Genomic DNA, 14282 nt, shown 5'->3' with positions numbered 1-14282 from the left:
GAGGGTGTACACACAGAAAAAAATATGTTTCGTCCAGGCACTCTGTAAACCCATATTGAGTCAACGAACCCTTTGAGCCCTTCAATGGATCTTTACAGTTCAGTAAAGGTGTCACGCTCTGACCGTAGAGAGCCTTTTTATTTCTCTATTTGGTTAGGTCAGGGTGTGATTTGGGTGGGCATTCTAGATTATGTATATCTATGTTTTTTATTTCTATGTTGGCCTGATATGGTTCCCAATCAGAGGCAGCTGTCTTTCGTCGTCTCTGATTGAGGATCATATTTAGGCAGCCTTTCCCACTGGGTTTTTTGCAGGATCTTGTTTTTGTATAGCTGTTCTGAAGCCTGCAGAACTTTACGTTCGTTTCTTTTGTATTTTGTTGTTTTGACGGTGTTCATTTTTAATAAAGAGGAAATGTTCGCCTGCCACGCTGCACCTTGGTCTCCTCCTTCAGACGAACGAAACAGAAGATCCCACCAAAAATGGACCAAGCAGCGTGGCCAGGATAGTTGGACATGGGAGGAGATCCTGGATGGCAAAGGGCCCTGGACGCAGATTGGGGAGTATCGCCGTCCAAGGGAGGAGATAGAGGCAGCAAAGGAGGAACGGCGACGCTACGAGGAATTAGCACGGCAACAACGGAAGACTGAGAGGCAGCTCCCCCCCCAAAAATTTGGGGGGAGCACACGGGGAGATTGGCGGAGTCAGGGTTTAGACCTGAGCCAACTCCCCGTGCTTACCGTGGGGAGCGTGTGACCAGTCAGGCACCATGTTATGCGATGACGCGCACTGTATCTCCAGTGCGCATTCATAGCCCGGTGCGCTCTGTGCCTGCGCCCAGCATTTGCCGTGCTAGAGTGGGCATTTAGCCAGGACGGATTGTGCCGGCTCAGAGCTCCTGGTCTCCAGTACGCCTCCTCGGTCCAGGATATCCTGCGCCAGCTCTACGCACTGTGTCGCCAGTGAGCCTTCACAGCCCAGTTCGTCCTGTGCCAGCGCCCCGCACTTGCCGGGCTAAAGTGAGCATCCAGCCAGGACGCGTTGTGGCAGCCCTACGCTCCAGACCTCCAGTGCGCCTCCACGGCCCAGTATACTCTGTGCCAGTTCCGCGCACCTGGTTTCCAGTGCGTCTCTCCAGCCTGGTATGCCCTGTGCCTGCTACACGCACCCGGCCTCCAGTGCGTCTCCCCGTCTGGTAAGACCTGTTCCGGCTCCACGTATGAAGCCACCAGTGATGATCCATGGTCCGAAGCCTCCAGTGATGATCCATGGCACGAAGCCTCCAGTGATGATCCATGGCCGGAGCCTGTAGTGATGATCCATGGCCCGAAGCCTCCAGTGATGATCCATGGCCTGGAGCTTCCAGTGATAATCCATGGCACGAAGCCTCCAGTGATGATCCATGGCCCAGAAACTATATTGATGATCCATGGCCCGGAGCCTGCAGCGATGATCCATGGCCTGGAGCCTGCGGCGATGGTCCCTGGTCCGGAGCCTGTGGCGAGGGTCCCCGGTCCAGAGCCTGCGGCGAGGGTCCTCGGTCTGGAGCCTGTGGCGGCGGTCCGCAGTCCGGAGCCTCCGGCGACGGTCGGCAGTTCGGAGCCTCCGGCGGGGGTTCCCAGTTCAGAGCCTCTGGCGGGGGTTCCCAATTCAGAGCCTCCGGCGACGATCCACGGTCCGGTTCCTCCGGTGACGATCCACGGTCCGGAGCTTCCGACGACGAGCCACGGTCCGGGTCCTCCGGCGACGATCCACGGTCCGGTGCTTTCGGCAATGGCGCATCCGCGACCAGAGCGGGGTCTACGTCCCGCACCGGAGCCGCCACCGAGGCTAGATGCCCACCCGGACCCTCACCTATTGTGTCAGGTTTTGCGGCCGGAGTTCCCTAAACCTTAATGACTTCGAGAAGATCTGCAAAGAGGAGTGGGACAAAATCCCTCCTGAGATGTGTGCAAACCTGGTGGCCAACTACAAGAAACGTCTGACCTCTGTGATTGCCAACAAGTACTAAGACATGTTTTGCAGAGGGGTCAAATACTTATTTCCCTCATTAAAATGCAAATCAATTTATAACATTTTTGACATGCGTTTTTCTGGATATTTTTGTTATTATTCTGTCTCTCACTATTCAAATAAACCTACTATTAAAATTATAGACTGATCATTTCTTTGTAAGTTGGCAAACGTACAAAATCAGCAGGGGATCAAATACTTTTTTTCCCCCACTGTAGCTGACTAGATTCAACGTCAATTAACACAATAACACCGATGGAATTTTAACCCTATAATATGGCTAACAAGAACAATTAACCCTGTATGGTTTTTCAGAAGGATCTATAAAGAACCGTTCAGATTGAGAAAGGACCTTTATAGGCCCAAAAAGGGTTGTAACCATAGCAGAACCCTTTGTTGGTGCTATATAGAACCTTTTTTTAATGGTTCTTTATATAACATTAGGAAAGGGTTCTTTATAGCATGGTTCTTTATAGAACCTTCCAAAAAAGGTTCTATGTAGCCCCAAAAAGGGTTCCGCTATGGTTATAAGCCAAATAACTATCTGGTGCTATTTAGAACCATTGTTTTTTTAGTGTGTAGGAGAAAGCAGAGGAGAGAGAAAACGGAAGATAAGAACTGTGGAAGCTCTCATGGAGCCGTGCCTGGAATACCAACGGTTCACTTTGAAACTACTCCTGAATATAAATAACTAAACACATCCACTGATAAAGATCGGTATTCACAGCATTTCCCCTTAAAGCCTCTGATCCAATGGATTCTGAGCTGATTCCGACTGCCGCGGTCTTTGAAGGTGTACTCTTGTGTTCTGTGTTGTTATCGACCTCCTCCACTCTCATTCCACATGTCTTTTGTATTTTGAAGTGTTGCTATTGCAGATAACATTGTCTCTCATACTTAGTACTTAAAGGCATTGAGATTGTTCCTCAGCGAATCACAGAAGTGTCTGTGAATGCTGTAGATTAGATTGAGTTGTGTTATGGGAACAATGAGAAGATCTGTCTCTGAGACAGCAGTAAAGCACATACGATACAAGACCTGGAACCACAAGGTTGTTGGTTCAAGTATTTGGGGGCAAACCACTGTTAGCCTTATGAACAGGGCTTCTCTGTTAGCAGCTTCCCCTACATACTTCTCATGGGGGTCCTTTACAATGTGATGTTCAAACTTAGTTTATTAATCGAATACGGAATCTGATCGTTCTTTCTTGTTTCTGTCCTCAGGTGGGCGGGACCATGTACAACACCGGTCGTCACGTCTCACTGCGAATGGACAAGGAGCACCTGGTGAACATCTCCGGTGGACCAATGACGTACAGCCACCGCCTGGAGGAGATCCGGCTGCACTTCGGGAGCGAGGACGGACAGGGGTCTGAACACCTACTCAACGGACAAGCCTTTTCAGGAGAGGTACTAGGGCAAGGGAACTCACTATCAGAACTAGAACTAGGGGCCAGAGTCTGGTGTAGCTGTAACACTCCCGCCCCAGAATCACACATGCCCCCTTGGCGACAAGGTTTTAAGCCTTGGCTCGGCCAACTGCCTATGCCCTTTCTGTCGCACTCTATCTATCTCCTGATCTTTACCTTCATCTCCCCTATCATAAAAACAGTAAAGATACGTAAGGGGATCAGATCTCCGATCTCCCTTTAAAAAAGTAGGATTTGAAGCAGAATAAGGAGAATTAGATAGGATAGGATTTAGATGAGATCCAGCAGATCTGAATAAGCGGTGTGTTTTAAAAAGGCTTCCAATCCTCTGAAGCCTTGATCATTTAACTAATGACTGAGTCACTCACCACACGCTTGTCGCGGCGCTGCCATCCATCCCAGCCATAATAACAATAACCAATTTGTGGGCTAACAGAATAATTGCAGGCATGACAGGAAAAGTCATTCTATTATTATAATTTATTCTCCCACTGAGGCTGGCGAAAATCCTAATAAAGCAAGTGTTTATTGTCCACTGGGGCTCGAAGGGATGTGATCTGAGGGGGAAGTTGGCCTCTCTCTCTGCTTACTGTTTACCGTGTTGTTGTTGCCTCACCGTGGCGCCAGCGTCTCCACAGCTCCGAGGGATTTGTTTTGATTTCATGCGTTACTACAGAACAAAAGAGAACAGTAGATGCTGGCGGGACTTTGTATGGTCAGTGTTGTGTTTTAGGAGGTGTTTGGAGGAGAGAGAAAGAGAAGGGGCTCTGGAGAGATCTGAAGAGGAGCATTGGATAGTTGGTCGTTGTGATCCGAAAAGGCAATGTTCTCTAACTGAAGTGTAGCAAGGGGAGGAAGAGACTGGAAGGCCTATTCAGTAGCAGTGTTGTAAAACAATGGTAATGGTGTGTGGTTACAATTGGCTCACTCATCCCCTCTCCTTTTTTTACAGGTTGCTGCTGTAAAAGAGAGTATGTTCTTAGTCAACGTACCTGGTAAAAACAGGATAAATAAATGAATAAATTCATTCATTTGAACATGTGTTATCCTGACAGAAGACAATTTGCTGTACATACATGGGTTTGAGTTAGCATGACGTGGTACCATAACACAGCAGTGGAATATGTAAGTTCTACAAATGAAAACTCAAAGCAAGAGAGAGAGAGCGAGAGAGCTAGAGGGATAGAAACAGGGAGGCGAGGAGAGGAAGGTTGCACATATTCCCACATCTTGTTCCTTCTGACGTGTTGCTCGCTTGCCGTTCACAAAGACACCAATTACATACACCCCCACCCACCCATCCCTTCTGAAACCAAAAGCTATGACTTCAAGCTCCAGCAGCAGGCTTCAAAGTGGAAATGGAAAGAATGCTGTGCATGCGTCCTTGAAATGAGAACAAAGTGAGAAAATAATCAAACTTAAAAAGCAAAACATCCCTTTGAAATACCCTTCTGTGGGAGAGGGGAGGGTAGAGCTGGATAGAGGGATGAGAGATTTGTTGCATTTAAAGGCATTAACTCTCCAAATGTATGCTTTTACAACTCTGTCTGTATCATGTAACCCATCTCGCATTTGTTCCGGGCAAATGGCGTACGTTTGACTGGTGTTGGTTTTTTGGGGTCTACCGTTCTCAGATCCTATCTGTAAAAAGCCCCCACACACCTCTGGACTTATATTATGCATGTGCTGTTCTACTCTGTTTCCGTAGAGCAACTCCGAAAATGAAACACCTTGGACTTAATACGTGCTAAAATATTCCAGGTGTTAAGACAAATCTGGTTTCTCGCATTTCGCTATAAGCCCTTGCACTTTGATTTTCCACCTCACATGCAATGTGTCGGCGACCTAGAATCTGTAGGGTGATATGAAACAGCCTGACACAAAGTGTTGACAGTATAATATTATGTTGTAGGCTAAAGGTGTATGTGAGTGGCGCTACACTGAGTCTACAAAACATTAAGAACACCTTCTGTCACGCCCTGACCTTAGAGAGACGTTTTATTTCTCTATTTGGTTAGTGTGATGTGGGGTGGGCATTCTATGTTGTTTATTTCTTTGTTTTTGGCCGAGTATGGTTCTTAATCAGAGGCAGCTGTCTATCGTTGTCTCTGATTGGGAATCATACTTAGGCAGCCCTTTTCCCACCTGTGATTGTGGGATCTTGTTTTTGTGTAGTCTGTGAGCAGCCCAGAACATTACTCTCCTGTTTTGTTGTTTTGGTGAGTTTCATCTTCATTAAAACATTTACACATTTTAGTCATTTAGCAGACGCTCTTATCCAGAGCGACTTACAGTAGTGAATGCATACATTTCTTCCTTTTTTTTGTACTGGCACCCTGTGGGAATCGAACCAACAACCCTGGCGTTGCACACACCATGCTCAACCACTGAGCCACAGGGAAGATGTGGAATTCCATGCACGCTGCGCCTTGGTTTATTTATGATTGGGAGTTTGAAGATAGTGAATGTGACAGAAGATCCCACCACAAAAAGACCAAGCAGCGTGCGCCTACGGGGAAGACGAGTTGGACATGGGAGGACATCCTGGACGGCAAGGGATCCTGGACGTGGGAGGAGATCCAGGCCGGAAGGGATCACCTCCCATGGGAACAAGTGGAAGCAGCGAGGGAGGAACAGCGACGAGTTCGGGAGTCACGGCAACGACGGAAGCCTGAGAGGCTGCCCTCCCCCCAAAATTTGGGGGGCACACGAGGAGATTGGCGGAGTCAGGGTTGAGACCTGAGCCAACTCCCCTTGCTTACGGTGGGGAGTGTGTGACCAGTCAGGCACCATGTTATGCGGTGATGTGCACCGTATCTCCGGTGCGCATTCACAGCCCGGTGCGCTCGTTGCCTGCGCCCCGCACTTGCCGGGCTAAAGTGAGCATCCAGCCAGGACAGGTTGTGCCAGCCCTACGCTCCAGACCTCCAGTGCGCCTCCACGGCCCAGTATATCCTGCAGCAGCTCTACGCACTGTGTCGCCAGTGCGCCTTCACAGCCCAGTTCGTCCTGTGCCAGCGCCCTGCACTTGCCGGGCTAAAGTAAGCATCCAACCAGGATGGGTTGTGCCAGCCCTACGCTCCAGACCTCCAGTGCGCCTCCACGGCCCAGTATATCCTGTGCTTGCGCTGCGCACCCGGTCTCCAGTGCGTCTCCCCAGTCCGGTGAGAACTGTTCCGGCTCCACGTACGAAGCCTCCAGTGATGATCCATGGTCCGAAGCCTCCAGTGATGATCCATGGCACGAAGCCTCCAGTGATAATCCATGGCCCGGAGCCTCCAGTGATAATCCATGGCACGAAGCCTCCAGTGACGATCCGCAGTCCGGAGCCTCCGGCGACGGTCCGCAGTCCGGTGTCTCCGGCGACGGTTCCCAGTCCAGAGCTTCCGGCGACTGTTCCCAGTCCAGAGCTTCCGGCGACGTTTCACAGTCCGGAACCTCCTGAGACGGCCCGCAGTCCGGAACCTCCTGAGACGGCCCGCAGTCCGGAACCTCCTGAGACGGCCCGCAGTCCGGAACCTCCTGAGACGGCCCGCAGTCCGGAACCTCCAGCGACGGTCCGCAGTCCAGAGTCTCCAGCGACGGTCCGCAGTCCAGAGCCTCCAGCGATGGTCGGCAGTTTAGAGCCTCCAGCGGGGGTTCCCAGTTCGGAGCTTCCGGTGATGATCCACGGTCCGGTTCCTCCGGCGACGATCCACGGTCCGGTTACACAAAAGCAGAGGATCAGCGGGCGATGCCCCAAACTGGAGCCGCCACCAAGGGTAGATGCCCACCCGGACCCTCCCCTATAGGTTCAGGTTTGCGGCCGGGAGTCCGCACCTTTGGGGGGGGTACTGTCACGCCCTGACTTTGCCTGTGAGCAGCCCAGAACGTCACGTTTCATTTTTCTCCTGTTTTGTTGTTTTGGTGAATGTTTCAACTTCATTAAAAGATGTGGAATTCCATGCACGCTGCGCCTTGGTTTATTTATGATCGGGAGTTTGAAGATCGTGAACGTGACACCTTCCTAATATTGAGTTGCAACCCCAGAACCAATGTTCCCCCTAAGATGCCCACGCGTGCAGCTCCTCCAGAAGAAATATCAGCCTGTGCAGAGAAGCACGAGATTGAACTTCACTCAACTTTCTGGAATTTTCTCACTTAGTTAACACTATCAACGTTTCCATTTACTGTGGGAATTGTGATCGAATGAACGCAATATTAGCCACTTTCAATATAACATACTGACACAAAACAAACTGTGCAAGACTTAGTATAAACAGGTTCATGTCAAGCCCTGCATGTTTTTTTCAAAAGTCTCATGGAATGTAGGACTACATTGAACACCACACATTGGTTGCTACTGTAGGCTGAATGATAGAACAGCTATTTTCATGTTAAAATGTTATGGGATGCATTTTATCCATTGCTTTTGATGGTAGGCCACTCTGGTACTGTAAGGATACATTATGAACAAATAGCCAGAGTAGCCTTATTGGCCACTGCTAAAACTGTAACTTAAATCGAGTACAGCCTCAGTGTTGACAGTAAACGCGTGCCGGAAGTTGCACAGAACTTTCACAAGATTCAAGTTGCACACTCTTTGCATTCTCTCAACCAGCTTCACCTGGAATGCTGGTTGAAGGAGTTCCCACATATGCTGAGCACTTGTTGGCTGCTTTACCTTTACTCTGTGGCCAGGTCATCTGATGCAGCACCATTTCCTGTTGAAAACAAATGATAGTCCCACTAAGCCCAAACCAGATGGGATGGCATATCACTGCAGAATGCTGTGGTAGCCATGCTGGTTAAGTGTGCTTTGAATTCTAAATAAATCACAGACAGTGTCACCAGCAAAGCACCCCCACACCATAACACCTCCTCCTCCATGCTTTACAGTGGGAAATACACATGCGGAGATCATCCGTTCACCCACACCGTGTCTCACAAAGACATGGAGGTTGGAACCAAAAATCTCTAATTTGGGCTCCAGACCAAAGGACAAATTTTCACTGGTCTAATGTCCATTGCTCGTGTTTCTTGGCCAAAGCAAGTCTCTTCTTATCGGTGTCCTTTAGTAGTGGTTTCTTTGCAGCAATTTGACCATGAAGGCCTGATTCACACAGTCTCCTCTGAACAGTTGATGTTGAGATGTGTCTGTTCCTTGAACTCTGTGAAGCATTTATTTGGGCTTCATTTTCTGAGGCTGGTAACTCTAATGAACTTATCCCCCGCAGCAGAGGTAACTCTGGGTCTTCCATTCCTGTGGCGGTCCTCATGAAAGCTAGTTTCGTCATAGTGCTTGATGTTTTTTGGAACTGCACTTGAATAAACTTTCAAAGTTCTTGAAGTGTTCTGTATTGACTGACCTTCATGTCTTAAAGTGGACTGTTGTTTCTCTTTGCTTATTTGAGCTGTTCTTTCCATAATATGGATTGGTCTTTTACCAAATAGGGCTATCTTCTGTATACCCCCTTCTGTAAACCCCCCTATCAGTCACAACACAACTGATTGAAGAAGGAAAGAAATTCCAATAATTAACTTTTAACAAGGCACACCTGTTAATTGAAATGCATTCCAGATGACTACCTCATGAAGCTGGTTGAGAGAATGCCAAGAGTGTGCAAAGCTGTCATCAAGGCAAAGGGTGGCTGGCTATTTGAAGAATCTCAAATATAAAGTATATTTTGATTTGTTTAACACTTTTTTGGTTACTACATGATTTCATATGTGTTATTTCATAGTTTTGATGTCTTCACTATTATTCTACAATCTAGAAAATCGTAAAACTAAAGAAAAACCCTTGAATGGGTAGGTATGCTAAACTTTTGACTGGTAGTGTATAAATTCAGCTCCTACCTATTCGCCGACCGCGAGCAGAACATCCTCCAACTTAACTCCATTCTCAGGAACACACCTGAATCCATGCCTGTAACAGCAGCGTCTCTTCCGCGCTAGGCTGCGAAGTCATCTAAAACTCCGTCCTCTTCCTCCCTAACTTTGAAAAAAAAACTGTGGGTACCGCTAAACTAATAGTGCGTTAACCCTCCACAATAGAAAATAAACATTGAAAGAAAAGACCAAGGAAGAATCAAGAAAATAAGAAAGGACAGAGCCTTCCACACGGCCTCTCAATTACAAAACACTGAGAGAGAGAGAGAGAGAGAGAGAGAGAGAGAAATCTGGTTGTTTTTGAGTTCCTCTGTGCCACACCATGCTTGTCTGTGTTAGTTCCAGAGGAGGAGGGAGATGGAGGGGGGAGAGTCATTTCCAGAGGAGGAGGGGGGAAGTAATTTCCAGAGGATGAAGAGGGAGGGGAGAGAGGGAGGGGGAAAGTCATTTCCAGAGGAGGAGGGAGAAGTGGGGAGAGTCAGTTCCAGAGGATGAAGAGGGAGGGGAGAGAGGGAGGGGGGAGATGAGGGTCATTTCCAGAGGAGGAGGGAGGAGAGTCATTTCCAGAGGAGGATGAAGAGGGAGGGGAGAGAGGGAGGGGGGAGGGGAGGGGAGAGTTAGTTCCAGAGGAGGAGGGAGGAGAGTCAGTTCCAGAGGAGGATGAAGAGGGAGGGGAGAGAGGGAGGGAGGGGGAGAGTCATTTCCAGAGGAGGGGGGGAGTAGAGTCAGTTCCAGGGGAGGATGAAGAGGGAGGGGAGAGGGGGAGGGGAGGGGAGAGTTAGTTCCAGAGGAGGAGGGAGGGGAGTCAGTTCCAGAGGAGGTTGAAGAGGGAGGGGAGAGAGGGAGTGAGGGAGGGGAGAGTTAGTTCCAGAGGAGGAGGGAGGAGAGTTAGTTCCAGAGGAGGAGGGAGGAGAGTTAGTTCCAGAGGAGGAGGGAGGAGAGTTAGTTCCAGAGGGAGGGAGGGAGGGAGGGAGGGAGGGAGGGAGGGAGTCATTTCCAAAGGAGGGAGGGAGGAGGGGGAGAGTCATTTCCAGAGGAGGATGAAGAGGGAGGGGAGAGAGGGAGGGAGGGGGTAGAGTCAGTTCCTGAGGAGGAGGGAGGGAGGGAGGGGGTAGAGTCAGTTCCTGAGGAGGAGGGAGGAGAGTCAATTCCAGCCCAGCATATGTTAGCATTGTACACCTCTCTTCCGCAATTGACTTGCTGTCTTCATATTTCCCCAACCCGGGCAGAGCCCAGCCATCACACCATAAAGAGCCTGTCAGAGCCCCACTCCAGAGCAACCCAGCTATCTCTCTCTCTCTCTCTCTCTCTCTCTCTCTCTCTCTCTCTCTTTCACACTCTCTCAGCCATCAATTCAATTGACTTTATTGACATGGCAAGTTCATTATTACTTACATTGTCAAAGTATACATATAGAAAAAAATATATATATAAATGATGGGACCAACATGGTGGGACCAACAGCAATAATAATAGTAGTAGTGGACATGGGATTATCATTAACAGCAACTACAACAACAATATTAATCAGAACAACAATACATTAAAGCAATAGTAGTAGACCAGTGTCAACATGACTGAGAAGACACATGACATGTACGAAAGACACAACTAAACAAGATGGGAAATATTATCGACATTACATTGCACTTTTCACTGGCTGTCCCTCAGGTTGTGGCAGGACACATATTTGGCTGCCAAAACTGCACAATTTGGCTATTCACCCAATAAATATTTGATTTTATCTTCTTTTATAGTTTCAAATTCTTTGTATTGAATTATAATTTTGGGGAATAAATATTCTCTTAGGTCTGAGTATTTGTCACAGTGTAATAGGAAATGCAGCTCTGTCTCTACCTCTCCCCTGGAGCAGAGTGAGCACAGCCTGTCCTCTCTGAGCAGCCAGGTTTGCCTGTGACGACCGGTCTCTATAGCCAGACTGTGCTCACTGAGTCTGTACCTAGTCAGTGTTTTCCTCAGTTTTCTATCAGTCACAGTGGTCGGATAGTCAGCCACCATGTACTGTCTCTTTAGAGCCAAATAGCATTGACGTTTACTTTGATTTTATGTGGTGTATTTCCAATAGGTGATATATTTTAATATTTTTTTTGTGATGATTTGGTTGGGCCAGATTTGGGCCAGAGTGCTGTCCTCTCTCACACCATCCATCTCTCTCTCTCTCTCTCTCTCTCTCTCTCTCTCTCTCTCTCTCTCTCTCTCTCTCTCTCTCTCTCGCTCTCTCTCTCTCTCAGCCATTACTCTCTCTGCCAGCCATTACACTCTCTCTCTCTCTCTCTCAGCCATTACTCCTCTCTCTTTCAGCCATTACACTCTCTCAGCCATTACTCTCTCTGCCAGCCATTACTCTCTCTCTTTCAGCCATTACACTCTCTCAGCCATTACTCTCTCTCTTTCAGCCATTACTCTCTCTCTTTCAGCCATTACTCTCTCTGCCAGCCATTACTCTCTCTCTTTCAGCCATTACACTCTCTCAGCCATTACTCTCTCTCTTTCAGCCATTACTCTCTCTCTTTCAGCCATTACTCTCTCTGCCAGCCATTACTCTCTCTCTTTCAGCCATTACTCTCTCTCTGCCAGCCATTACTCTCTCTGCCAGCCATTACTCTCTCTGCCAGCCATTACTCTCTCTGCCAGCCATTACTCTCTCTCTCTCTCAGCCATTACTCTCTCTCTCTCTCTCTCTCTCTCTCTCTCTCTCTCTCTCTCTCTCTCTCTCTCTCTCTCTCTCTCTCTCAGCCATTACTCTCTCTCTCTCAGCCATTACTCTCTCTGCCAGCTATTACTCTCTCTCTCTCTCTCTCTCAGCCATTACTCTCGCTCTCTCAGCCATTACTCTCTCTGCCAGCCATTACTCTCTCTCTCTCTCGCTCTCTCAGCCATTACTCTCTTTATTAGCCATTACTCGCTCTCTCTCAGCCATTTCTCTCTCTCTCTCTCTCTGCCATTACTCTCTCTCTCTCAGCCATTACTCTCTCTGCCAGCCATTACTCTCTCTCTCTCTCTCTCTCTCTTTCTCTCTCTCTCCCAGCCATTACTCTCTCTCTCCCAGCCATTACTCTCTCTCTCCCAGCCATTACTCTCTCTCTCCCAGCCATTACTCTCTCTCTCCCAGCCATTACTCTCTCTCAGCCATTACTCTCTCTCTCTCTCTGTCTCTCAGCCATTACTCTCTCTCTCTCTCTCTCTCTCAGCCATTACTCTCTCTCTATCTCAACGAGTACTCTCACACACCCCCTCACTCACAGACCACCTCACACACACATTCTCTTTCTTTCTCTCCACCCACACTCTCCTCTCAGCCCTCATGATAACAGCCAACAGGCAGAACACCGCCAGTCCTGTGGGGTTAGAGGAGGAAAGTAATGGCTGGTGACCAGAACTTCACAACGTTCTGTTTCTGTGTGCGTGTGTGTGTGTGTGTGTGTGTGTGTAAAGTCATGGTTGTTATGTTGTTCTATTACCTTTGTCTGTTTCTCTCTTCTTTTACTCTTTATCTCTCATTCCCTTTCATCACTACTGTCTGTGTGTTTCTCTTGGCAGTCTCTGTTATGTACAGTGGCAAGAAAAACTATGTGAACCCTTTGGAATTACCTGGATTTCTGCATAAATTGGTCATAAAATTTGAACTGAACTTCATCTAAGTCGCAGCAATAGACAACCACAGTGTGCTTAAACTTATAACACACAAATGATTGTATTTTCTTGTCTATATTAAATACAGCATTTTTCATTCACAGTGTAGGTTGGAAAAAGTATGTGAACCCCTAGGCTAATCACTTCTCCAAAAGCTAATTGGGGTAAGGAGTCAGCTTATCATGACAGAAGGTGAGACCCAGATGCAGATAAGGGAGGCAGATGATTGGAGTTTAAGATGTTTAATAATCCAACAAGGAGTAGGCAAACAAATGGTTGTGGACAGGCAAAAGGTCAAAACCAGTTCAGAGTCCAGGAGGAACAGAATGGCTTGAAGTCAAGGCAGGCAGAATAGTCAGGCAGGCGGGTACAGAGTCCAGGACTAGCGAGAGTCAAAACCGGGAGGACTAGAAAAAGGAGAATAGCAAAGGCAGGAGTACGGGAAAACCAGCTGGTTGACTTGGAACATACAAGACGAACTGGCACAGAGAGACAGCAAACACAGGAATAAATACACTGGGGAAAACAAGCGACACCTGGAGGGGGTGGAGACAATCACAAGGACAGGTGAAACAGATCAGGGCGTGACAAAGCTAACCTGGAGTCCAATCAATGAGATGAGATTGGAGATGTTAGTTAGAGCTTCCCTGCCCTATAAAAAACAAACAACATTTGAGTTTGCTATTCACAAAAAGCATTCCCTGATGTGAACCATGCCTGGAACAAAAGAGATTTCAGAAGACCTAAGATTAAGAATTGTTGACTTGCATAAAGCTGGAAAGGGTTACAAAAGTATCTATAAAAGCCTTGATGTTCATCAGTCCACGGTAAGGCAAATTGCCTATAAATGGAGAAATTTCAGCACTGTTGCTCTTCTCCCTAGGAGTGGCCATCCTGCAAAGATGACTGCAAGAGGACAGTGCAGAATGCTTAATGAGGTTAAGAAGAATCCTAGAGTGTCATCTAAAGACTTACAGAAATCTGTAGAACATTCTAACATCTCTGTTAACAAGTCTACGATGCGTAAAACACTAAACAAGAATGGTGTTTGTGGGAGGACACCACGTAAGAAGCCACTGCTGTCCAAAAAAAACCATTGCTGCATATCTGAAGTTCGCAAAAGAGCACCTGGATGTTCCCCAGCGCTACTGGCAAAATATTCTGTGGACAGATGAAACTAAAGTTGTTTGAAAGGAACACACAACACTTTGTGGAGAAAAAAAAGGAATAGCACACCAACATCAAAACCTCATCCCAACTGTAAAGTATGGTGGAGGGATCATGGTTTTGCTGCCTCAGGGCCTGGACAGCTTAC

The 14282-nt window shown here is 47.8% G+C and overlaps 1 protein-coding gene across 3 annotated transcripts in view; it reads left to right on the top strand.

The window, feature by feature from the left end:
- LOC106578887 (carbonic anhydrase-related protein 10) overlaps positions 1-14282 on the top strand; it is a 338839-nt gene that overhangs the window by 303429 nt on the left and 21128 nt on the right. For all 3 annotated transcript variants that reach the window (XM_045702374.1, XM_014158123.2, XM_014158122.2), the window contains one exon: positions 3237-3422. In XM_045702374.1, coding sequence (XP_045558330.1) covers positions 3237-3422 — 186 coding nt within the window. The remainder of the gene's footprint in view (positions 1-3236; positions 3423-14282) is intronic.

Source organism: Salmo salar, chromosome ssa19 (genome assembly GCF_905237065.1).
Source record: "Salmo salar chromosome ssa19, Ssal_v3.1, whole genome shotgun sequence".
NCBI lineage: Eukaryota > Metazoa > Chordata > Actinopteri > Salmoniformes > Salmonidae > Salmo > Salmo salar.
Note: the sequence above shows the minus strand (reverse complement) of the source record. Positions and strands in the feature narration are given on the sequence as shown.